Raw genomic sequence first — 27,023 nt, forward strand, 5'->3', positions numbered from 1 at the left:
TCAGGTGAAGGTAGAATACGCCTGGATCAAGATTAAGAAAGACCCTGTTAAGGGTCGCAGGGTCTGCTGATCCCTATCCCAGCTGTCATCGGGCGAGAGTTTTAATTTTACAATGCAGTTGCAGTAATTCAGAAAAAACTACTGATCACAGTTGAACTGTTTTGATGCCTGGCCTGGCCTGCAAAATAAAAACTTTCTTTAACTGTTGCGAGCCAATGTGGCAAGAAAACACCAATTATATGATAAATTATGAATTATATAAATGATCTGATCATGATTCTAGCTCTACAGCATAAGCGCAAACCCGGATCTTGACTGGCAAGACACTGCTTGTGCAAGCTTTAGCCAAAGGCAACACTTCAGCCTCATGTCTGAGGAACTTTGATAGTTATTCCACCAAAAACAAAAATTGCTTTTCAAGCTGAATTATTTTTGTTGAAAAGACAGGTCATTATGATTTATAGATATAAGACTAAAGTTGTTTTTGATAAGAAAAATGCACAAAAGTCATAGCAGTGAGTGTTATGCAATCTCCTTATTTGATAAAATTACAAATAAATCCAATTTTTATTCTGCATCTTGAAGCCCTAAACAGTTATTAGGAGGTAATAATAAGCACTCAGTGTTGTGATCCTCTTCTGATTGAATCATTTTCACAATCTTTTTTTTTTTTTTTTTCACAAGCATTCAAACCTCATTTGGAAAACTGTTCAGCACAACTGTCCTCACTGTCGCAGGGTTGTGAAATGTGATTAAGAAGTCTACAGATAAGCGTTGATTACACAGAGCGAAGCAGCTGATAAAATCTGAACTTCTGTATCTCTTTCAAACCGACATGAATGATTGCAGGCAGTGTAACAGGCTATGTGTTACATTCACATTTAGATCCTGCAAGGGCAAATAAATAAAAAAAAATGAGGTGAACCGTTCTTACGAAATACCAGCAGTGGTCTCATTGGATTAAACTCTTGACCTTTACATCGAAAGACTGATTGGGCAAGAGTCCCTGCAGCCAGCCTGCAGGTTTTCTGCACATGTCTGTCTCCAGGCCGGTCAGAGAGTTCATCTTTTTCACGGGTTGTTCTAGTAATGACAAGATTGGTGTGATCACCATCAGTTGTTCTTTTCCTCTTATTCTGATCATATTTTCCTCCTGCAGCGTTTTGCCAGATTTCACCAGCTGACTTGAGAAAGAAGAGAAAACAAATCGGATGGCTATTTATAAAATCTCCAGGGGAGGAAAACAGAGCTGCTGCCAGCAACATCCTAACAACGAAAATAAGAACGGAGAAGTGGTTTGCATCTAAAGAGAGATGACGTTTTGTTCATACAACCTGACATTATTGAGTGTTCACACTGTCAAGGGATGGTGTGGTGCACAGCACTGGTTCTGGATAACTACACATTTCTCACTGACAGCAGATTAGACATTTAACTATGCAAAATGAAGATGGAGCTACTCTATGACACTCGTTAGCCACTTCGAATACTACTGATGTCACTGACATTTATGTTGCTACTCCTGATGATTCACGTTGCTTGACTTGCTGACCTGTTGACTGTGTGGTTCAAGCACTGCTTTTACTGCAGCTCCCTCAAAGAACAGCATCATCTCCTTTTAGACACTCAAAGCTCAAGGAGAGCATGCAGATACACCGATCCTCTCTAAATGATTGAGTCAAGAAAGGACAAGATAGACGGAAATCTTACAGTGTCAGCTAAATGTCGAAAAGGCAAGGTGTTCACCCCCTTTGGACCCTATCTGTGTACATGTCCGTCAGCGCAAACACTGTCATTATCTAACAAACTTTTAAAAAAGTACTGATCGGGATACATTGCAACAGGTCCTTGCACAACTCTCTGATGTAGCCGTGTGGTTGATGCACAAAAAGGAGCAAAAGAAATAAAATTGAAAACTGTCTCCTCTCAATTCTTATGTATTTATTTCATTTGCAGCAACAAAAAGCAATAAATAAAATAAAACCTAATAAAAGAGAAGGTCCCAGCCAGTCCAAGGTTATCATTATTTATATATTTATTGCACGCACCGTGCCTGCTCCGAGCTGAACCGGAGCCCCAGTTCAAACAAATTCTGCACGGACCTTTGGAACTTCATAAATCAAAGTTCATCAGCTAAACCGAATCAAAGTTGCCAAATTTTCTCTCTGTTTTCATTTTGGGGAGTGGACGCAGAACAACAAGCATCTATTAAAAGGTACTCGACTGTAAGTACTAAAACCAAGATTATAGATCCACGATTAACAATGATGATATCTTTTAAAACACAGTGAAGCCTGTAGAGTGTTTTATTTGCAGCAAACTTACTTAAATGTACTGTTTTCCTCTAACTTGCCCATTTTAAACAATGTCTTCACTTTCCTTGCTAAATAAACTAACAAATAAAAAGACCAAGGGACTAATGCAGGAGTTCCATAATAGAGGAAATGCTGCTCTGAGCTGTTGGTTTGGTTTTTGGTTGATATTATCAGTGGATGAAGTGGCTGGTAAGTTTATTATCTTTTTCACATCTGGTGGGACTTTGTGTCGGGAGCATGCGTTGATCACTCACTGTCTAATGAGTGTCGATCAGTGACCTAATTCAGACAGGAGCTGTTACCTTATCATTGATTGACTCTAGAAGTTCAAGAACTCACACCTCTGCCTTGAGGCCTAAATTTAATCTAAGGATGTCATCAACTGTGAAATATTTTACACTTATTTAAAGTCAAGACAGTGTGACACCTTCAATGAGCACAAGTCTTCATCTGAATTACATTAGATGCAGCCTAAATTCAATGACGTTAATCTTTAGTGTTGTATAATCTATCAATATATCCATAACATCCATGTAATACAGTTAAAAGTTCATTTCATTTTAACACAATTTATCAGTTTGGTGAGCCTGTGCTTTGATCTGTGAGTATCTTTTTAAACCTTTTGCCTTTGTCCCTCCACCCAGGAAGGTGGGGTGGACTTTGAGCGTTGAAAGCACTGTCTGTGCCTCCCAGGCTCCTGACTGAGCCCAGCTGAGGGTATAAAGACCTCACCGTGAGGCTGAGAAGTCAGTCTCATCAGAGTACTCGCCAACCCCAGAGGAGAGAGCTTCAACGAACCCATCATGGGGGACTCAAAGCTCTGCCTTTTGCTGCTCCTCAGTACATCTGCCTTGGCTTGTGAGTAGTTCTTAGAATCTTTGCCATAAAAAACAAACAAAAAAATGCAAAAATAAAAAAAGTTTAAGCTTTACAATTTTGGTTGTTTCACCATTTTTGACTAAAAAAAAAAAAAAAAAAAAAATTGCAAATTCATAAAATTTTATGAGTGTGGCTTTGTGGCATTTTTAAACAGACATTCAAATTGTTTTCAATTGCATTACAATAAGTGATTCATCTGATTATTTCTGAACAGTTGCCCAAGACGTAGATCAGACCACCTGTCTGCGTAAGTAACTACTTACTACGACATTCAGCCTTTGCAATTCCAGACATTTCATTAGCAAAATGTATTCTCATGTCTCTTATCTTTTGCCTTTTAGTGGCCCAGAGGTACAAGACCCTGCACAAATATGAATACCAGTATGACGCTGAATCTCTGAATGCTATCAACGGAGGCTCGCAGCTCAAGAATGGACCCAGGGCGTCTTGCACGGTACGACAGACTTCTCAGTCTCATCATAATGCTTTCCATCTCATATATCTCAGAGAGTAAGAGAATATCATAGAAATCATTTGCCTTCTCTCCCAGGTTGAAATTGAAGTGCCTCAGACTTGTAGTTACATCATCCGCACCACTGGCTGCAGGCTTAGTGAGGTGGTCAATATGGACGCAGACGGCAACCCAGTGTTTGGTTCTGCACCCGGCTCTGATGCCTTTGCTGCTGAAATGTCAAGGTATGTAACCTTGATAGTAGACATAATTTGTCTTTTGTTTTTTTTAACTTGACTGTGCACTGAAAATAAATTAAAATCATGCATTTTCTTTAAGATATCCTCTGAAGTTTGTGGTTGAGGGTGTGTATGATGTGAAACTGTACCCTGAGGAAGGTGAGACCACAACTACCCTCAACATTAAGAGGGGTATCATCTCCGCCCTGGCTGTACCTCTTCTGGAAGAACAAAAGAACAAGATCATGGTACAGGGATTTACCAAGAAAATGCAGAAAATTCACAAATTTCTGATTCTTTATTCGTGTTTGCTTCCTCTAATCATCTTTAACGTCTTCATTTTAGCCTACCATCCACGGCATGTGCAAGACCCATTTCACCGTCAATGCTAGAGAGGACATTGCAACTGACGTCAGCCTGAGCAGGGACCTTTCCGGATGTGACAAATTTGTTCCGATAAAAGATCACACCAGTCCACTGGCACTTATCTCTGGCATGGTAAGACGCTCAAAAGACATGAGGGGGCAACATGACACGTTTGGCCAAATATGCTACAGAGCCATTTTGTGTTTGTGCAAATTAGGGCTAAAGCCGCAAAGAAACAATATACCTGCACAATTAATAATCCACGCTAAAACCATTGTCTTTCGGTTTCCAGCACTACCCTCTTGCTCAGCTGGTTAGAAGCTCCCAAACTTGCAACTACAAGTTTGACAATGAGAAAAAACACATGACCTCTGGATCCTGCACTGAGAAACACATCCTCATCCCCTTCTCACAGTATGTTAAACACAATTTCTATTAAATGCTCTGTTATTTAAGTGTACATTCCAAAATATATTCTATGGTATGAGTTACATCTTTTTTGTCCTTGTATAGGGGAGAATATGGAGTTACCAATGTTGGAAAGCAAGAGCTGACTCTGGTTACGGTTTCTCCTCACAACGACAGAGTCTTTGACCGCAGTAAGTCTTCTTGTTTTGATTAATCTTTTTAAATGGTAACTAAAGATATCACCGATTAATCTTGTTGCTTGTTTGTCAAGGTGACATTGTCAAGGATCTTCACATGGAAGCTGTTGAGGACAAGAGCGCTGTCCAGGATAAAGATGGAGTTCTGAATGCCCTGAGAGAATTGGCCACTCTGCCAGAGGCCCAGGGTGAGAAGAGGGCCCACCTCTTCCACAAGCTTGTCTCCATGGTCCGTGGAATGAAGGCTGAAACCCTGAGTCCGGCCATTCCCGAGGCTCTTGGTGTGTCCCACGTCCTGACATACCAGGTTCTGGCCCAGTGTGGAACTCCCGAGTGCACCAGCGCCATCATGCAGATCCTCAGGACCTTTGATGCCGACTCCCTCAAGGTTGATGCTGCTGTTTTCGCTATGGGACTTGTGTCCAATCCTTCTGCCCAACTGATTAATGACTTGCTCGAGATGGCCAAGTACAAAACCAGCAAGCCCATCATGTATGCCCTGAGCAACGCTGTCAAAAGGTAAGTGAAGCTAACTTGCAAGTAGTTTAGAGTTTTAGATAAGTAGCACAGCTTGATTTTAAGCTATTTTCTCTTCAACAGGTTTTATGCAGCTGAAAATAAACTGACACCTGAGATTCACTCTGTAGCTGAGTTCCTGGCTGCCCAGTTGGGAGACTGTTCTGGAGACAAGGACCAAACGTTCTTGACTTTGAGGGTAGGTTTTTCACCTGACAGCTCAAAATTAATGACAAGGCAATTAGCTAATTAGCTAAATCAGAATTTTTGTACTTTGGTTGGGTTGGGTTGGGTTTGAAGGTGAATGAGTACAACAATTGCTAACATTCAACAATCCATTGCTAATTAACTGGTTTTCGCTTTATCAGCCTCAAATATATATTTAAAAAAAAATGTTTTCTGTTCCCTAGACTGTAGCGATTGGTGAATATTTAGTCTGAAATAGTTTTACATTTTCCAATAAAGGATGGTTTCACTGTGCATATGCCTAACATGCATTCTGAAACATCAGATGCAAGAACCCTAAGTTATATTACATTAACAGAAAAGGCACGGCGTATATATGAAGGATGGATCCTTTAAAGGGGAACTACTGTTTTTTACAACCTGGACCTTATTTCTGGCATAAAATACAGTTGTTTACTCACCCATATAACCCTTGTGTTATTTGTATTCCTTCGGGAGATAATTAGATCAGCGTATATCCATATAGTGGGAGTGAGTTAGTTGTTTGCAAAAAAAATAGCAGTAGGTAAACAAGCTGACCATCGCGGGTGTGTGCTCAGAGAAGACATCATCCAGGTCAGATGACATCATCCGGGATCTGTAGGTCTATCTTCAGATCCCGAATGATGATAACAGCTAACTCCGGACACAAATTACAAAAAAGTTATATGGGTGAGTAAACAACCGTATTTTATGCCAGAAATAAGGTCCAGGTTGTAAAAAACAGTAGTTCCCCTTTGAGGTAACAAGTTAGGTTAGGTAGGTTAAGTAAGGTAACAAGCAATTTAGAGTCTATCTAATGAGAAGAATAACTTATTTTCTTTTATTCAAAGATTATTGGAGACATCTCTCTATCTGTGGTACCTGCTAGTCCTGCACTCAGAGTTGCCGTGTTCCAGTGTATGAACCAGCCTTCAGCTTCCCTGGCTGTGCAGCAGGCCGCCATCCAAGTGTTCAGGCTGGCTGCCGTCCCCGAAGAGGCAAGTTGAATAATCAGCCTGACACGTTGTTGGAATCACTATTATTGCTGTATGCTCATTTTTTTAATATAATTTGTTCACAGGGCAGAGAGGTGTTTATGAATGTTCTTTTGGACAGTACCAGCCCCACCCAAAAGCGCATTGCTGCATATCTGGTGCTTATGAAGGACCCCAAGCCAAGTGAACTGACCCAGCTGGCTAACGCCTTGGCTAATGAGCAAGATGGACAAGTCAAGAACTTTGTCAGCTCCCACATGACCAACATTTTTTACTCGAATGAGAACCAAGAGTAAGAGAAAATTGCTATTGCTAAATGACACCAGTGTGTCCTGGTCTGATCACCACCAGTTGTTCAGCTTTATTTCGTCTACCCCACAGGCTGATACGGAAGATTCAGGTTGCCATGCAGGGTAATGAGCTTGGGCCCATTATGTTCCCCAGCAAGTTGTCTCGCAACTACAAGCTCGGATCTTTGGAGGGCAACATGATCTTTGATGGTACCAGCTACCTGCCCAAGGAGGTTATGCTTGAAATGACTCTAAAGGCATTTGGCTATGAATTGTATATTATGGAGGTAAATATTTTGAGCATTTTAACTTAATTTTAACTTGTGGCCTAAGATGTGTTTTTTTCAGTACGTGTTAACCATGAAAAATGTGTCCCCTTTCCAGGTTGGTATGGAGGGAAAAGGATTTGAGCCAACAGTTGAAGCTCTGTTTGGAGAAAATGGATTCTTCCCCGACACTGTCCTGAAGACTATGTACTTTGTCTCTGACAAGATGCCACACACAGTCAATGAGATCTTGCGGGACATGGTGCCTGCTCTGGAGAAGAACAGGATGACAAAACAGGTATTGAAAACCATTTTTTTTGTACACATTAATCACTCCCAATCATTGGACTGTGCGATGATTTATTTCTCGATAAGGGAAATACATTTCAATATATTGTGCACATGTATTTTATATTTAGGCCTCTCAGAACTTGATGAGGGAGGTTGGACGCAACCTCAACAAACTGGTGAGGGAACTGAAGAGTGCCCAATCTCCAGAGGCAATGGTTTATCTGAAGGTTTTGGGAAAGGAACTTGGATATCTGAGAACCAATGACATGGAGGAGATGGCCTACTCTGCTGCTATGGTGTTTGACAGCATGTTCAAGATGTTCCCAACTGATGTAAGTTATTATCTACAAAGGATACTGCCAACAATGCATCCATTTAGAAAATTCTTGTTAATTGTTTAAATGTGTTCATGTATATTTTCATTTGCCAGATAATGAGGGCCGTGATGACTGAAACTGACAACACATTCTTTGCCCACTACATCTTCATGGACAATGAATTCTTCTTGCCTACTCTCACTGGTGTGCCTCTGAGAGTTGCACTGTCTGGTACCTTCACCCCCGGTATCAAGGGTGGACTGAAGATTGCTCGTGACATGGTAAGTCTCCATAGATGTATTTAAATGCCACCCAGAATCAACTTCACCAATGGACAGAACTGTTAAGCTTTCTCCTGTGTTTCCAAACAGAGCGAAGTGTCTTTCATGCCCTCTGCCGGTATTGAGTTTGTAACTCAAGTTGGCTCTCACATCCCTGAGTATGTCGACTCTGGATTAGAGATGCACACTAATATGTTCCATGAGAGTGGGCTCAAGGCCAAGATCTCCTTAGGGCATGACAATGTTAAGCTGGTCATCCCTGCTCCAACAAGCCCCACTAAGCTCATCAAAATCACGTAAGTCAAAGTATAATGTCTATTATTTTAAATCCCAAATGCAGAGAAAATAACTGATAGGAGCTGCTTTGCACCACTAGTTTTAATGCAATTATAACCTTGAGGTATAAAAAGACAATGTCAACAGTAGAAAATTAAAGATAGCTATGTTAGTGTACCTATGTAAGTTTAAATATAATGGTCAAAGTTACATCTGAACTTTGTTACATTTACAATTAGAAACACCCTGGTGGCTGTGACTAAATCAGAAGTGATAGCCATCCCTCCTATGGTGACGGACAAGGTTGATGTTAGCAAGTGCTCTCTCTTCTTCACTGGAATGAAATACTGCACTGCACTGGAATACACTGATGCTTTCTCTCAGGAGACATCCCCCTACTTCCCCGTCACCGGAAACAGCAAGTGAGTGGGACTTTTTTTTTTTTTAAACCACAAGCATGTTTGTTTCTCAAATCAATTTATTCAATTGTGAAACACTGTCTAATTAACAGATTTGTCATTGAGCTTCACCCTACTGGTGAAGTAACTGAGTACACGGCTACTGTGGCCTATGAGCTCCTCAAGGAAGGAGAAGAGGGCCGGCAGAAGGTTGACTCTGTGAAGTTTGTTCTGAAGGCTGAAGGTATTGTACAACATTGACATTATTCCGTCTATTTACTGACAGTTTAGAGAAGAACCGAGACCTAAATACATTCATTCGGTTCGTCAAAAACAGGTGCAGAGCCCACTGAAGCCAGAGCGGTCGTGAAATATAACAGAAGGAAGAATGTCATCACAGCCGACATTCAGATCCCTGACTACGACGTGGAGGCTGGACTTAGGCTGGGTATTGTTGATGGAAACACCAGGGGCAAAGGAACTCACTCAGTCTCTCTTGAGTTTATAAACAAGAACATTCCTCTGCTCTCCCTGGTTGGCCGTGCCAAGTAAGAAATCTATTATAAATGCTCATAAAATAACATTACGCTCATGATCCAGAGCACGTGGACTAACTGGTATGTCTTTCAGTCTGAAGGCCATGAAGGAAGGCATGCTGCAAGTCCAACTATTGATCCCCTCAATCAGTGCAGATGCCTCTGTCACAGCTAACATGAAATATGAGGATGAACTGGAACTGGAACTTAAGAGTGAAGTCAAGGTCATGGATGCAACCTCTGAGCAGAAAATCGCAATGAAATATGGTAATATCACATTCCAGTTCATTCAGTAAGTCATTTGAGAAGAAATTCCTGGTTTGTCTCTCTAATAATGCCATTGCTCTGTTGTTCCAGATGCTAGCAAGATTGAGTTTGAGGTCAAGTCTGATGTGAATACTAAGACCACCATCTTCCCCAATGCTGACGTTCTTGAGAGGTACGGCAACGAGCTTCTTGATATGAAGGTGGGGCAGACCGACATGAAAGTCCGTCACGTCTTCAAGAAGTTTGTGGAGGTATGCAGTTTTGCTAAATTATTCAGATTTTCTTAAAATAAAATATGTGAATTATTCATAAAACAGCATTCAACTGTTTTTGTTTTTTTTTTGTTTTTTTTTAGGCAGCAAACAACTACATGGAGAAGTACGGTGCTGATTTACCTTACATTCAGGACTTCAGAGTACCTGACGTGCCTGAGATTTCCCTGCCAGAGAGTCTATTCCTGAATACGTAAGTGTGGATAACTCCATGGTAATTGATGTAATTATCAAATAATTTTCCAAAATGTTAATGCATTGAAATTTGGTCTTTTTAACAGTGAGGCTAAAGCTGTCTACCACTTCAACAATGAACGCTTCACAATTTCTATCCCTCTGCCTCTTGGAGGAAAGTCAACAGATGAGCTCAACTTCCCACAAGCTCTGACCACGCCTAATGTGGTTCTACCCCAGTTTGGACTGGAAATTGTCTCCATGGAGATTCCCATCCCAGAGCTTGTTATTCCAGAGAGCATCACGTTATCTATTCCTCTCTTTGGTAAAGCCGAGGTTTCAACTGCCATGGCGAGCAACCTTTATGACTTGGAGGCCTCAGTGTCCGCTGGCAAAAATGTTATCGAATCACCAAGCTATTCAGCTACATTCGACGTGAAAGGAACCTCTCCACTTGACATCCTCTCAATGAAGATTGAAGGTATTTGCAAACATTATTAATACCTTAGGGTTAACATGACTTGTTGTTCGGTTTTACTGGAATATTTTTTCACTTCCACTATGAAAAATTAAGACTTAATGTTAAAGTAATTTTTGATAAAAAAAAAATATATATAAAATTGTTTACATACAAATTAATATATATTAGTAATATATTTTGGTCTTTTGTTTTATGTTTAGGGTCTGGAATGGTGGCCAACACTGACTCCATCAAAGCATACTTGAAAAGCTCTCTGGCCCATAAATTCCTTGACGCCAGCATTAGCATTGTGGAGGATGCAACCATTACAGACAAAATCAATCTGAAATCAAGCAGCAAGATGGAAGCCAAAAGTCCTTTTGGTCTCAGTGTTGACATCGAGCACACTGGTATGGCTGGACTGAACACCGACGAAATATTTGCTGACAGCAGCTTTGTGTGGAAGTTCATGGCCGGGCCCATGTATGGGTCCACTGTTTCAACCCAGTCATTTACTATTCAACCATTCAACCCAAACACTTTTAAGATGGATTCCACTATTCAATTTGATTCGCCGATTGTTATTGGACAGAATGTCATTGCAACAACCCTTGTCAATAACGAATTCTCATTTGTGTCTAAAACCAATGACGATCAAAATGCCTTTATCCATGTGGCTGAGCTTTCATTCAAAGACATGAAGCTGTCAGTGAAATGTGATGCAAATGCCAATGCTCTTGGTATGAAGATCCGCAACCAGGCTGAAGCCTCTGCTGGTGCCGGTGAAGTCATCATGAGGATGGAGACAAATGCAGACCACTCTGAAAATCGTGTTTACTCCCTGCTGACTGCCATTCTTGATGTCAACGGTTTGGCTGTAAACAGCGATGCCAGTGTGAAGCTCCTTGAGAATGAGGCTACTCACAAGGCCATTTTGAAAATGAACAAGGATGGTTTGACCACAAGTGGAACAACTGATCTCCAAAGCCCTCTGTCCCTGGAAAACACCTTCAGCGCTGGTCTTGATGCTACAAGGGCTACTCTGTCAATTACCAACAAGGCAGCAATGCGTGATATCAAGTTTGATAATGCCAACACTCTGACCATTACTCTTTCTAGCCTTGACTTCAAGTCAACCATAGAAACCATTGCAAGTGAGTATGCCTCTTACACTCACGATATCGCCTTTGATCTGAAACCCTACATCGCCTCTGCAAATGTTAACAACAAGCTGAAACTTCTGGCTGCCAACTTTATCAATGAGGCACAGCTGCAGGCGGAGCTTTACAAGATGGACCTAACTGGAAACCTGAAGGTGAACTACGGGGAGGAAGAAATCAAGCACACCTATCAGATCAGTTATGCTGATATGAGTGCTAATGCAAAGTGCAGCTCCAAGGGAAAACTCTTTGGAACACACATGAGCCACAACACCGAACTTGAAGTAGTTGGTCTTGCTGCCAAGTTCAGCAACGATGCCCGCTTCAACTCACAGCCAATGCGTTTTGACCACACCATCCGTTGCAGCATTGTTCCTTTTGATTTCAACCTTGATGCCATCTTCAATGCTGATGGAGACATGACCATGTATGGGAAGCACAGCGCCCAGCTCTATGGAAAATTCCTTCTCAGAGCACAACCCCTGGCTTTTGCCAGCTCACAAGAATGCAGAGCATCAGTTACCCAGAAGCTGGATAACGGATTTGCCCTTGAGACCACATTTAACAACAAGTTGGATACTACTCTGTCACTCCAAGAGCAGAAGACCAGTTTCAAAATGGAGTCTAAAATGAATGAGCATGCCTTTAATCAGGGCATAGATGTTTACAACACTGCTGAGAGGGCCGGAATTGAAGTCTTTGGCACCATGCTCACTAACATCCTCAACACAGCCTCTGCAGAGAACCAGGAATTCACCATCTCTAGCTTCCTTAAATATGACAAGAGCACAAACAGTCGCATAATTCAGTTGCCTCTGTTTGAAAGCCTGGCTGACTTCTTGGAAGCCATCAAGGGAGTTGTTGTGTACATGGGAGAGGCATTGCAAGACAGCATCAACAGTGGAGAGCTGAGGGCTAAACTAGAGGCTCTTTCCCAACAAACAAGTGATGTATTTGCTCAAATGAATATAGAAGGCAAGGCAATTCAGCTGAAGCAATATTTCAGTGATTTTATCCAAAACTACTCCATCTCCGTAGATGATGTGGAGGCCTTTTTGAGAGAGCTGGAGGTTATTTTTAAGAGAGTGTTGGCTGATCTCAGTGTTTACATCCAATCCTTTGCTGAGGCAATACAGAAGATTATTGGTAGTGGCACTTTCCCAGAGAGCCTTATTCAGAATATTCAAGACCTGCTGAATGCCATTGATGAGGAGTATGGCATTAAGAATGTGGTAGTGTACGTGATTGATACCTTGAGAGACATGCTCCAGGAGATTGACCTAGAAAAACTGAAGGGCAGCAGCATTGCATTCCTGTATGATATTGATGCCAAGTATGAAATCAGGGCTAAACTACAGACAGTCATGAGTGAGATTCAAGAATTAATTCAGAACTTTGACATGGCGAAATTTGTTGCTGAGCTGAAGAGGGACATTTCATCCATCAACCTCGAAGCTCCAATTGAGTTACTGTTGAGGGTTTTCCCCACTGAGATTCTCACTGACATAACTGATTATATTAGGAATGTGATTATAAATTTTGATATCGTAGGTAAGGTGAACAGCTTCTATGCCAAGATAAGAGAGTTGATTGTAAAGTTTGAGGCTGACAAAAAGATTCAAGCTGTCCTCGAAAAAGCTGTGGACCTCATTAAACAGTTCAACATTGAGGAAACTCTCAGGGGTGTAGCCACGATCGTGAAGGATGCAGAAATTCCTACCAAATTAATGGAAGTCTTCCAGAGTGTTATCAACTATTTGAAAACAACTGAAGTTGAGAATATAATTCAACAGCTGAACATATATATTGATACTACTGTGGAAAAACTGAAATCTGTGGATTATAATGACTTTGTAGATTATATTAATCCAATCATTGCTGAGTACACAATTTATGTGAACGAAATGATCAAGACTCTTGAGATTCCCCAGAAACTTGAGGCAACACGAGACTTTGTCAACACGGTCTTGTCTTCTGTTCGAGAACTTGTGGAACGCCTGAGAGAAATCAGAGTTGCAGAAGTGATAAAAACTGTAAAGGACATCATTGACCACAGTTTCTTGGATCAGGCGAAGAGATTTGCTGAAGTCATAAAGGACCAAATTACAAATCTGGATGTCAAATCTGAGATTTCCTTTATACTGAACTGGATGAGCAAATACTACACATGGGCCATGCACATCATCTCTGAAACATTCAGCGGTATATTTGATATGATTAAGACAGTTGTACCTGACCAAAAGATCATCAGCGAGATTCAGCAGATCATCGACGGACTCTTCACTGAACTTAAGAAAGCTGAGATCAACATGCCATCCTTTGTCATTCCGTTTACAGATCTTGTTGTGCCTCCTATGATGTTCAGCATGGATAAGCTGGGACAAATTGAAATCCCCACACAGCTTGACATCCCTGAGTTCACCATCCTGCAACAATATACTGTGAGAGCCACCACAATTTCCTTTGATGACATCAAGCAGAGAATCATTGAACTCATTGAGTTCATTGTAAACTTTGATATCAAAATGCTTGATGCGGACTCTTTCTTTGGAGACCTGACTATGAACTACCTTCCTTCTATGCCTGAGATAACCTTCCCAGAAATCACTCTTCCTGAGATCTCCTTCCCTACCATCCCACAGGTTCCCATAGAAAATCTTGTTAAATCTCTTCAGGTTCCTGAGATCAAGCTGCCAACCATTCCAAGTGAGATCACGGTTCCAACCTTTGGTAAACTCTATGGCGAATTCAAATTCCAGTCTCCCATCTACACCATCAATACATCTGCTGAGCTCCAGAACTCCACTGAGACTGCAGTGACACCCCAGTTCACTGGTCTCTTCACTTCCCAGGGCACATCTAGTTATGATTTACTCAATTACAAATTTGTCTCCACTGCTCGCATTGCAATCCCGAGAATGAGCCGTGTTGTATTTGCAGAGACTGTAAAAATCAACCATCTTGCCCTTCGAGTTGATCATCAGTCATCTGTAACCTTCTACGGCCGATCAGCCCAGGCCCAGGCAAAAACTACAATTAGGGTTGCCACCGCACCTTATACTGCAAACTTTATGAACACAGCTGTCATTGGTATGAGAGGTGGAATGACTAGTTCTCTTGATACAACTTACACTCATCTAATGGACCTTCCATTTGCCAGAAGTCAGGTCAGTGTAACCCAAAAATCAGTTATGCGCCAAGATGGGCTCTCACTCATTTTAACAGCTGATAATGCTGCCAATGGAAACCTTAATTACAGAAATGGAAACCACAATAGCAAGTTGCATTTGTCTCTCACTCCTGGAATTGTCACCCTAACTTTCTCTGGCGATACAGACTCTCTCATAAAGATGAAACAGCTCATTAATGCTGAATTTGGCCCTTTCACCTACTTCAAATTTAATGTCCGCAGTGAGGCAGAGGCACCAATCATCAAGAACAGTCTTTTTGTGGCAACTGGACTCGTCAGCATTCCCGATATCAAGGCTGAGCTGAAAGTAAACCATGACACAGAACTATATGATGAAGTCAGTGGAGTCGTGTCCAATGGACTGAACTTCGTAGCCAACCCAGATGAGTTTGTCTTTGAATTCCAAAACAAAGGAAATGTCAAGGTCAACTTTTTTAAGATAGACCTGCAGAATGACTACTCAGCCAAATTTAACCCTGATGGTCAACAGATGAACACTGTCATGCTGGCTCGCCTGAATCAGTACAAAATATTCTATAACTTCACTCTTGACAATAATATGAAAGAAGCTGGCATCTTTGTTGCCATGGAAAGCGAAGCAAATCTGGACTTCCTGACACACCCCATCAGCACCCCTGAGATTGACCTGAGATTTGTTCATATTCCAGCCATCGATAATCTGAATTTATATGAGCAGACTGGATTGAATAACATTTTGACTACCACAGAGCAGACTATTAATGTGGATGCCAAGATTGTTTATCAGAAAAGCCAGGAGCCCCCATACATTAATATGATGTATCTGATCCAGCTTCCCTCTGTGGGCAACCTGATCACAGACCTGTCTTTCAAGTCTGCCATCATTAATTTGAATGTCAACGCTGGACTGTATACTGAAGATGATCTTGTATTCCGTCTGGGAGCTACCACAACCTCTGTGTTCGATAGTCTAAAAGCCAAACTTGATGGCACCACTAGTCTGACCACCAAGAGAGGAGTCAAGTTGGCCAATTCCCTGTCCCTTGAAAATCCTCACGTTGAAGGCACTCATGACAGCACCATCAGCATAAACACTGAGACTCTAGAAACAGCTCTCTCCGTGGCTACACTTGCAAAGATCGCCCTACCCATACTCAACATGGAAGCAAACCAAAAGCTGGTTGCAGACACCAAAACCAAAGCAAGTGCTGTCTCCACCTTGAGGATGAGAGGTGATTTCAACATCCCCAGGATCGAGGCTGTAGGAAAGGCTGAGGCAGAACATAGTCTGAAGCTAGAAGGAACATTTGAAGATGTTTCCATGGAAACCTTCTCTAAGGGTAACATGGATGCCACAGTGAACAAGGACTTTATACTATTAGGAGTCCTGGATAATGAGGCTAATATGTACCTGAATAATGATGGCTTACGATCCACTTCCAAGATTACTGCTGATGCCAAGCTTAACCATGGCATAGTTAAGGTAATTGGAATGGATGTAAATGAAAATCTTGCCATTGAAGCCTCCATGAAGCGTGTGTATGCAGATCTGAAGTATACTGGCAATAACGAAGCAACATCTTTAAATACCAAGGGGAAGCACATTGTCCTGGCTACCATTGATTTTATACCAACCTCTTCCTTGAATGCTGATATTGAGATTGAAATGTCTCAGCTATACAAAACGAACACTTACACTATCTTTGAGAAGACTGTTGCTCAAATCGCCGCTGACAAGCAGAAGATTTCCACAAATTTTAAATTTGACACCCCACTGCACATCTCAACCATGGAAGCTGAAGTAGAGGGCAGTGCTCCTGTCTTCAAAGTCATCGTAAAGTCCTCTGCCAAATCAATTTTTGATTTCCTGCAATACAACTTTGATGGTGAGTCAATGAAAAATTCATTAACATATTTACATGTTTTATGTTGGAAACAGTTCAATTTCACGTAGAATAATTTCTTTCAACAGCCTCAACTAACGCAAACTTTGAGAATGAAGCTCTGAACCTGATTAGCAAGGCCATCCTTACACATCCCTACATAACCTCAGATGTCAACCATGTCTTTACCCAAGCTTTACGGTAATGTACTCTGTATATGTGTCACACACTATTGCTTCTAATATAACACTTGTTCAAAGGTAATTAACAATTTTCTTTGCATTCCAGGAGCAAGCGTCAAGCTGATGACAGGTAAATAGCCAGAGTTTTGGCCATGCTCTTATTTCATTGTATTTAAATCAAACTATGTTGCATTAAATGACAGATTGAAAATCACTCACAATTTTACATTTGAACTTCCCTTCTTTCTCTTCCAGTGCCTCTCGTCACACACTGAATGTGGACATCACCATGACCAAAGACTTGGTTTTCGCTGATATTGTCTCTTCTCTGAACCTTCGTTACGCTGCACACAGAGATAGCATGAGTGCCTCTGTGAGCACTCCAAATACTGGTTTCCTTGGCCTTCAGTTCAATGGCAGAGTCCCATCTCCGTTGAGTGCAAGAGTCTATGCCCGTTATCCTGTGAGTATTGTTATCATTACCTTTTTGATACAATGGGGAATTCAATTCTCAAATCGAAAGACAGGTAAATCAATATTTTTTCTTTTTATAGTCGGCACCAGAGGTTGACGTTGACTTCTTGGTCGTCAGATCATCTCCGGGTGCTGATAAGATGAATTTGCAGATTATCTACAACATGGAGGCATCCAGAACAATGTTCGCTGAGCTTAGGGGAAGACTCCCTTCCATCACCCCTTTGTTGACAGCAATTACTGACCAGCACGGCATCACAAGAAACATGGCAACGTTGAAGGACCTTGTTGTGAACTACATCAGTGAAGTCTATAATGATGTAATCAACTATGATGTCCAACTGAGCCAGCTGTCAGTTTTCTTCAGAAACACCATAGTCCGCTTCCAGAAAATTGTCCAGGCCCTCTTGGAGACCCAGTTCACGCCTCCTGGCTGGAATCAGATGACCACTCTTCCTGAGGTCCTAAAGCAGCTGACTGAAATCTTTGTTTTTATGGTGGATATAACCATTGGTATGATCTATGAGGAAATAAAGGGCTGCTGTAACTATTTGGTTGAGCAGATCAGAGGCGTGACAGTATACCTGCCATCTGGTGTTGCAGTCACTGGAGCCGAGATTATGGATGAGGTCAAAATAGCTTTCAGAAAACTCAATAATGAACTGGAAGACTTTGTGAAAAATATTGACACAATGCTACTGGAGATGGGTGAGAACCTGAAGGCTGTTGTTGAGAAATCTCAGGATTTCGTTGACTCTCTAAACTCTCACTATTTAGATGCAGTGTTCATTTACATCAATGAGTTTTATCGTAACTTAGTCACAGCTATTAAGAATGGAGTTGATGAGATGCCTGACTTCAGTATTGAGAATTTCAACAAGGCGTGTGAGACCATTATAGACACTTTCATTCATATAATAGATCAGTTCACTCGTGATATTACTTCTATTCTGCAACAAGCTCCAGATGAAGTTAAAGCCTACATTAAGGTTAAAGACGCAAAGCTTGAGATTGACCTTCCATTTCATTTCAAACAGTGAGGAACCTCCACAGACACTGCCATCTGTTCTGAACACATGCTTTGAAAGAGTATGGACTATTTGCTCTTCAACAATATTTATAACACCTGTTATATATATATAATTGAGATGGTTTATTGTGCACAAACATTGAACATGTAACAACTTTCTGCAACACACCTTTTCAGCAGAGGGAAAAGCATTAATAAAATCTTTTAATGCAATCTGTAAATGCCTGATTTACTGCTTCATAATGCTGTCTTCTTTAAATTTGCATCCACACGCAATGAGAGCGACTCTAAATACAACTACATAAGAAATTGTAATACTTGGTGTTACAAAACAGATTAAATTTATTTCAAGAATGTGATCAGTACTTTTAGATAAAACTATGGATTTGCCTAATTAACTGAATAGCTGAATCATTGGCAGAGAGTTGGCAGCCACATATGTGCATGTTTTGAACTAGCTGGTCAGTAGTTTGTGCTTGTAGTAGGCTGTTTGCTTTTGTTCTTCGCGGCTGGAAAGCATATACTCTAAGAGATGATTATTTGTAGCAAACGAGAACAGACGATTCCCGTAGAGGAAAAGCCAAAGCTTCATCCGCTCCTGAGAATCCATGCAGGCAGGGTGGGACTTTATTTTGCTGGGCACTCTGCGGCCAATCACAAGCGAGGACAGACTAAAATTAGCCAAAACTGGAAATCCAACGTTAAGACTATGGCTTATTTATTTCAATTGTAAACTGTCGTTCAGTTGTTCATTTAAAGCTTTGGTTAATATATTAAACAGTAGCTGTATTTTTTTGTAACAAAATGAAAAGCATAAAAATAAGGCTTTTTCTGAAAGATTTCTCACCAACACACAAACCACTCATATTTGCTAAATTGGTATACAATAGAAGGCTTAGAGTCAAACTAAATGAAGAGCCGTTTGGGAGCCATAAAAGCAGAGTCTTACAAGGGAGCCGAGCCAAAAGAACAGAGTCTTTGAAAAGAGCCAGACTTCCCACTATCACATACAAAGTGGATCACTGGTCCCCCATCCCTTTGTACCTAAAGGGGCATAGACACAGGAAGAGATTGGTGACCATGAAATTTTAATGAAATTCAGCAAGTTGTAGCATTCACGAGTGAAAAAAAAAGAAAACCCTTTGGCGGCATAACGTGGGAGGGTCCCAAGTTGAAGTAATCCAAACTTTGAGGCAATGACCAATGGGAGCAACTGATAGAGCTGACTCGACGTATTATGCATAGGCAGAGATCGCAAAATGTTCCTGTTGGTTTCCACATACACACTTGGAGTTGCCATCATGTTTTTGAGCCTATCATTGCCTATACAACTTGCTGAATTTCATTAAAAGTGTGACGCTGCAGGTCTCTTCCTTTGTGTATGCCCCTTTAGTGAAGACTGGAAGACAACTTTTGTGAAACTTAAGCATTCAAATGATGAAAAACACAGCAGATCAACTATGCATGGCTTATTTTTATAGCTGACCTTTGCCTGATAAAACCTCACTGGAATCAACTAATATTTTCTTGATAATATAAATCTAGATGTTTTCTCAAGCTCAGAACTATTTATCTTAAAATCCCTGGTTTGTATCTTCACACCACTTTAAAACTTATAAACAAGAGTTGCTCTGACGTAAAGAAAAATACTAACATATTATCACACTTCCTGCGTGCATTGAGACTCTTCTTTTTCACGATGATGTCTGGTAACAAATCCTGTACTCTGACAATTTATCACAGTAACTGGGATCGTCCAAAAGTCAAGATACCCCCCATGTTTCTTAGCAAACCAAACCATCCAGTAGTTTTTTACGATGTTTTCAACAGTCAGCTGTTTTTCCTTTTAACAGTTGGTGTAAATCCAACATCACTCACCGGACAAGTAATGCCAGAATGCAGCTGCTGGACTTTTAAGTAAAATCAGGATAGATCAGATCACATCGTGCCACTTTAAGCATCACTACCCTAGCATTAATTTATCATTATTGTATAAAAATGTGTAACGCTGTTCATCCTAGAAAGCTGGGACTTTTCGTGAAATTCCTAGAAATGAAAAGACCAAAGTATAAGTACAGTTCTCAGTATATTATTTACAAGAAAATGGAGCAGACGCTGTCAGAATGTGTAGTGTTTATTGCCATCTAGTGGTTTAAACTCAGACACTTGTTGTTGACTAATGTTTATCTTTATTTAGTTATTTATGGAGTGGGGAGGAAAAGAAATCTCTGCAAGTGTTTGAGTTTATATTTCAGACACACTGGCGACAAGGTTAATAAACTATCAGCCTTTGTCTATGAGAACCTGGGGGTCTACTATAAATACATGAATCTATAAACCTATGAAATAAACTTTCATGACTAAGTAAGCAACACAGTTAAAGACTGGGTGGCAAAATCTGAGTGTAAAAATGTTAATAATTTCTTTCATGCAGTCTTTTCTGTGTCCATGTAAGCCCCTGCATTCATTCCAAATGTGTTTCTATTTTGTCCTATATAAAACCTCCATGGTTAGCACATTATTGATGTCCCTGGACGAGCTCTGCCTCAGGGTCATTTCACAGTGTCTTTGATTGTGCCACTGAGAATCTATTCAGAGAATCTAAGACATCAAGATCCTGTCTGCAGGAATCATCAATCTGCAGTTTCTGGGTTGTGCTTTAGGATCATTTTAACAAGTGTGGATTATGTAAAGTATTTTTGTCAACCTCACGCGCCAAGTAAAGGAGAGAAACTGAAAATGTGGGAAATAGCTGATTAATAAAACTGGAGTTCAAGGAAATATTTAGTTTTGAGATCATTTATAGAAGCCAAATATTATTCAACCCTTCACCGAAAAGACAGCAAGCGAATAAGACTTTCTGGACTATATAATTATATAATGATATATCTACAACAAATACTTTGCATTCTGGCTGTATCCAGCCATTATCAATTATCAACCTCTCATGCATCGTGTATCCCCTAGTATTGTGTACTGTTGCTTGTGTCGTATCATGTACACTGTATACACCGATCAGGCATACCATTATGACAACTGACAGGTGAAGTAAATAACATTGATCATCTTGTGACAACACAATGTTCTGCTGGGGAACTTTTGGACCTGGCATTCATGCGGATGTTACTTAGACATGTACCACCCACCTAGACCAGACCAGACCAGGCACCTCCACCCCATAGTAATGACACTCCTTGATGGCAGCAGCCATCCCCAGCAAGATGCAGTCTGACACAGACACACACACAATAACGGTTTAGGAACAACTCAAAAAATAACATGAAAAACAGCACAAGGTGTTGACCTGGCCTCCAAATTCACTAGATCCCAAACTGATCAAGTATCTGTGGTATGATTCACATAGCCCCCTCCTCTCAACCCATAGGACCCAAAGGCCCCCACTAACAACATCCTGCTGCAAGACACCACAGGACACCCTCAGAAGGCCCATGTCCATCCTCTGATGAGTCACAACTGTTTTGAAGGCACACGGGAGACCTACACAATATTAGGAAGGTGGGCATAATGGATGCCCCATATGAGTTGTATTCTGCTTGAGGTTTCTTCCTTGCGGCTGTCACCTTGCTCTGGCTTGTCAGAAGCTTTGTAAAACTGTTATTGACACTGTGCAAATAAAACTGAACTGAACCTCACAACATTCAAAAACCCAGGGTCGAGGTACGACCACACACAGCTCTCATCACAGTACAGTAGAGTAGCCTGCAAGTCACTATCAGTCCGAGTACAGTCATGTCGACAATCACTGACACATTCTTTTTGAAAATGAGTCAGCTGATAGCAGAGAACTGATCTGGTTAACTATTCTTAAGTTTAATGATTGCTCTGTAGCATAAGGTCCCAGAGTCAAAAGAGGCCTTTTAGAGAGATCAGTGAAAGCAAACAAGCATGACAGGATGCTCGAGCTGAACCCACATCACAGATCTAACTGGTATAGTCAATGGGGCCTTAAGCAAACAAACAATGTTGTTTTTGACCTCACGGAGGTTGTTCAGAATAATGGAAACACAACAGTCAGTTTCAGTTATGCTTTTCTTTAGCAGCCAGTAACTGAAAAGACAGTGTTATATATATCCAGTCCTTGCATTTTCTTTAAATTCAATCATTACATACAGTATGTTTGACATTTTATAAAATAGGAAGCGTATCTGAACAAAAAAACACATCTTCCTTCCCTCCCTGTTGCCTGCACTGAGGCGCTTTGTTCATCCGTGAGGCTGCACGCCGAACTACCGACTGTACCTCTTTGTTATTCCTCGGCTGATAGCTGCAAAAGAAGTCAGGGTCAAGCCCGTCCCGACGCAGCCGCGAGGGGAGGAACGGACTGCAAAGCATTCAATCTTTCCAAGTGATAAGGATTAACAAAGGCCCTTTTTACCTTCTTCTCTCGACATAGATAACTAATTTAAAAAAAACGATTTCACCTTTTCATTATAGAGTAGATTCATGATTGAAATCCTCCAGGTTTAAATTCATCTTTAAATCGCTTCCAACTTCCCCATATGTTACAACTCAGTCTCATGCTGTTCAAATCAAGCATGCATGTACTGCTTTGGGTCAATCACTTAGATTTAAGTCATTTTTATTTAAATCTTTTATTGTAATTCTAATGACCTGAAAAGGAAGATGAGAAAGTAAGTTTAAGAGATTACAGTAAAGTAACAGCAGATGCCTTACAACAAAAAATATTTCCAGATATAGATCCTTCATATGATCTTTGCGAGCTTGTGGCATTATAAGGTCATATGTTCTGAAGCGGTCAGAGGACGCCAGTCTACTGGGGAAATATATTTCTGTCTTTTTCTGACTGTCAGATATTTGCATTGGCCCACCAATTTAGATCCTTTGATCGCAATTGTGGGAGTTCCTGACATAATATGAAACAGATGGTAAAAGTGGTCAGCATGTTGGCACTAAGATGGATCTTATTCAACTAGAAAAAGCGAAATAAAACTGCACCATCAACAAGGATTAAATTGTCTGTGAGAAAACAAGAGGAAAGAAATGTACTAAATCTGACAACATGATGTAACGGAAAAGCCTCGTGGGAGCTGGAAGAAATCTGGAGAACAGATTTCTCACATAATGTCAACATATATACATATCTATTTAACCTCCTTAACACTTCAACTTCCACACAAATTGGTTGTTTCAACTCAGATTAGACACTGTGAATCTCTTTGATGCAATATGTAAATATTGTTTTTGTACATAACATATTTGTCTGCCGTATTCTATTCTATTTTCTTTTTTTGTATCTCCTGCATCTTGCACTGTTGTTTCCTGCCTCTGTAACACCCTAATTTCCCCACGGGGATGAATAAAATCTTATCTTATCTTATAAAAAAAGAGGCTGTCACAGATAGACAGTGTGGTGGACATATTTTTTTAAAATTGTTTTCGTTCTATGGGTTGCTTGCACAGCGGACATCAGAATCACGAACAGGCATGAGCAGAGGCACAAATGTACTGTAATGTTTACTAGCAACCAGATGGTGTCACTGGAACATTTTCTTTTTGGAATACATGAACGATTCTGCTGCCGCATGTGTGAGAGAGTTGACATGCAGTTGACTAAATCAGTGCTAAAAAATTAACTTCAGCTTCTTACGCTTGAGGTTCATAAGTGTGGCACCATGTTTATCTTAAGCCTGACAAAGACAATATGTTGATTACTCATTGGCATAACAGAACGTCTCTCTGGGGGGCAGTAAAGCCATACTATACAATGATCATCAGCAGGTCAGAGTTTGATTTAATGGTTACTGTGAAAATGATGAATTCCAATTGTACGAATTGAAATAGGATTGGAAAACTCACCTAAATATGAGCTTGATAAGAATATCTGAACCCGTTTGAACCTCCATTATACACAGCTTGATTTTGGTGTGTCACAGCATGTGTTTAATCCACAGTTCATGCACGGCAAGCGATTTTATAAGAAGTCCTTAGTCCTTGCTTAGCTGAACCCCTGATGAAACCTTCAGTCAGGAGCTGAAAACTTTGATCCTTGACTGTGTTTCCTGAACAGTACAGGAACACGTTATCAGGAAGTTCCTGAAGATACTAGAAGATACGAGTCAGTGAGATGTAGGACAGTGTTTTCATGGCGCTGCTCTCCGCCCTTAAACAAGCACAGTGATAACATGTGCTTGGGAATCAAGTGAAATATCCACCAGCAAATGTTTTTCTGCCGTGAACTATAAACAAACGCTGGATTTTCTGACATTACACAACAAGTGCCGGCAACTCTTCTTATGCAATAACTCCTAGCAAACGGCAATCCTGCAGAATATATACACAGGCAATACTTTATCAATGACCATCTGACCAACTGCTGTCTGGTCAGGTGTTGCAGGAGCCACCCAGACCCACTGTCTGCAAGTTCAGTCTTGGCCGAAGCAAAGATGCCCTCCAGAAGCTGGTTTAACTGGGAAAGTGTACACCAGACGTGTGACTTCTCAGACATATCAACAAATCTAAGATTTTAGCAACTCATTCATTCATTCATTCATCTTCTGTAACCGCTTGTTTCTGTTTCGCAGGGAGGCTGGAGCTTATCCCAGCTGTCATTGGGCGAGAAGCGAGGTACACCCTGGAGAGGTCTCCAGTCTATCACAGGGCTAACACAGAGAGAGACAGACAACCATTCACACTCACACCTACGGCTAATTTAGAATCACCAATGAACCTAATGAGCATGTCTTTGGACGGTAGGAGGAAGCCGGAGTACCCGGAGAGAACCCACGCAGACGCAGGGAGAACATGCAAACTCCACACAGAAAGGCCCAGTTGGCCCATGGATTCGAACACAGGACCTTCTTGCTGTGAGGCAACAGTGCTAACTGCTATTATGGCAACTTTCTTAACAAAAACAAAAAACAAAACACTCTTTCAAGATGTAGGGCACAACATTACATATTTACTTTGCTGTTAAGAACGGCATGGTCAGGGCAGAGATTACAGATGTTGCTGTGTCACTGCATATGTAACAAACAGTGTAATATATCATCAGAGAAGAAGAACAGGTATAAAGTTAATTATCATGAAATTGTCATGTTTTCTGTTATGGTTTAGTTTCTTGATTTTCTGTTTATTGTGTTTTGTTAAGTTCTTGGTTTTTCATAGTCATGGTTAGTGTTTAGTTTTTCTGTTCTGTTTCCTGTTTTATTTTGTTAAGTTCTGGATTTCCTGTTTGTGTTACTCCATGTCTTTTTTCCTTTTGATTAGGTCATTGGTTTCTCCTTGTCTTGTTTCTTGATTTGCTTCACCTGTGTCTCATCACCCCTCTGTTCCTCGTGTGTGTATATATAGTCCTGCCTTCCCCTTTGTTCCTTGTCGTGTCATACTGTTTGTCTGCCAAGTGTTCCAGGTCATAGTTTTTTCATGTCTTGTTCTTGCCACAGATTTTCATGCCAAGTTGTAGTTTTGGTAGTGCTTTGATTTTTTTTTTTATTGATTTTTTTGATATCCTGCCTCATCAGCAGCGTCCTTAGTTTTGTCTTTTTGTATTAAATATCTTTTTTCACCGACTCCTGCCTCCTAAGTATTGCATTTGGGTCCAAACCTCCATTCCCCGCTACCCCTCTTTGACAGAAATTTGCAAACTTGAACATTTGAAAAAGACCATGTGGGAAGAATCTATTAAAAAAAAAGATATACTGGGGACATTTCTGCAGGAAACCTTGTTTCTAGTGAAGACTCGCCTGCTCTCTAATAGAAAACACTGTGATAAAGTACATATATGCTGGTATTAACCTCAGTCATCTGAGCATTCAAGTAAAAAAGTTGGCAGTGGAAATTACTCTTGTGCAAAAATTTTGGCTAAACTCTGATTACACCTCAGTCATTCATTTATTTTCTGTAACCGCTGTGGAGGGGCTATCACAGGGCCAACACAGAGAGACAGACAACCATTCACACTCACACATACAGCCAATTTAGAATCACCAATTAACCTAACCAGCATGTCTTTGGACTCAGAGGAAGCCGGAGTATCCGGAGAGAACCCACGCAGACACAGGGAGAACATGCAAACTCCACATTAGATTAGATCTGCATGGCTGTGAATACATTTGGTAGGATATAATAAAGGTTTTGTGGGCACATTCTTACTCTCTGCTCAAGTCACACATGCGAAATAATTAACTGGCAAAGAAAATACTAATATTTGGCTGGGTTTATTCTAAATTATCTCAACATGCGTTATCAAAATTATAAGGAACAACGCATCATAGAGATATCCATAAAACAGGTTTCCAATCAATGGTGAAATGATTAACTTGCTATCAAATGTCACAGTGAACTCTTCACAGGGGAAGCGCAAGAACATTTTAGTATGTGTGCTACGTACATAGTAGGTACAAGAAAACATTTAGCCACTTGTTCATACAAGTGCTGAAAATTGCAGCTCTTGACATTAATATAAATCGAAATTCTCTCAGATTTTTAAAATGTTATGATCTTACTTTGACTCCTGCACAACCAGCCTCAGAAGAAGAACATCCAGGTGGAGATGCCAGGGGAGGTAGCACCTATGCTAGCTGGCTAATGCCAGGTAAAATAATCAGTTAGCATCTACCTTGTTGTTTTCTAGTTGCAGCAGTTGCACTACAGTTAGCTGCCATATTATTAGGTACATCTAGCAGAAAACATTTAGCACTGTATCATGTTTTAGCTCCTTTATTTAGCTTTTTACATCACACT

At 40.7% G+C, this 27,023-nt stretch overlaps 1 protein-coding gene across 1 annotated transcript; it reads left to right on the forward strand.

Annotated features, from left to right (window-relative positions):
• The first annotated feature begins 3,103 nt into the window (after nt 1-3,103).
• apobb.1 (apolipoprotein Bb, tandem duplicate 1) lies at nt 3,104-18,319 on the forward strand. The gene is made up of 29 exons (XM_084560083.1): nt 3,104-3,173; nt 3,409-3,441; nt 3,536-3,648; nt 3,745-3,890; nt 3,985-4,132; nt 4,230-4,382; nt 4,543-4,664; nt 4,764-4,849; nt 4,930-5,374; nt 5,456-5,570; nt 6,430-6,576; nt 6,660-6,865; nt 6,955-7,150; nt 7,248-7,427; nt 7,549-7,752; nt 7,851-8,018; nt 8,109-8,314; nt 8,534-8,716; nt 8,806-8,936; nt 9,030-9,240; nt 9,323-9,495; nt 9,586-9,746; nt 9,851-9,960; nt 10,049-10,422; nt 10,623-16,616; nt 16,703-16,814; nt 16,902-16,925; nt 17,051-17,258; nt 17,350-18,319. Exons 1-29 carry the CDS (start codon nt 3,119-3,121, stop codon nt 18,307-18,309), a joined length of 11,364 nt encoding a protein of 3,787 aa, XP_084416209.1. The 5' UTR covers nt 3,104-3,118; the 3' UTR covers nt 18,310-18,319.
• Nucleotides 18,320-27,023: the final 8,704 nt, after the last annotated feature.

The sequence above is a fragment of the Chelon labrosus genome, assembly GCF_963514085.1.
Source record: "Chelon labrosus genome assembly, chromosome: 14".
NCBI classification, from domain to species: Eukaryota; Metazoa; Chordata; class Actinopteri; order Mugiliformes; family Mugilidae; genus Chelon; species Chelon labrosus.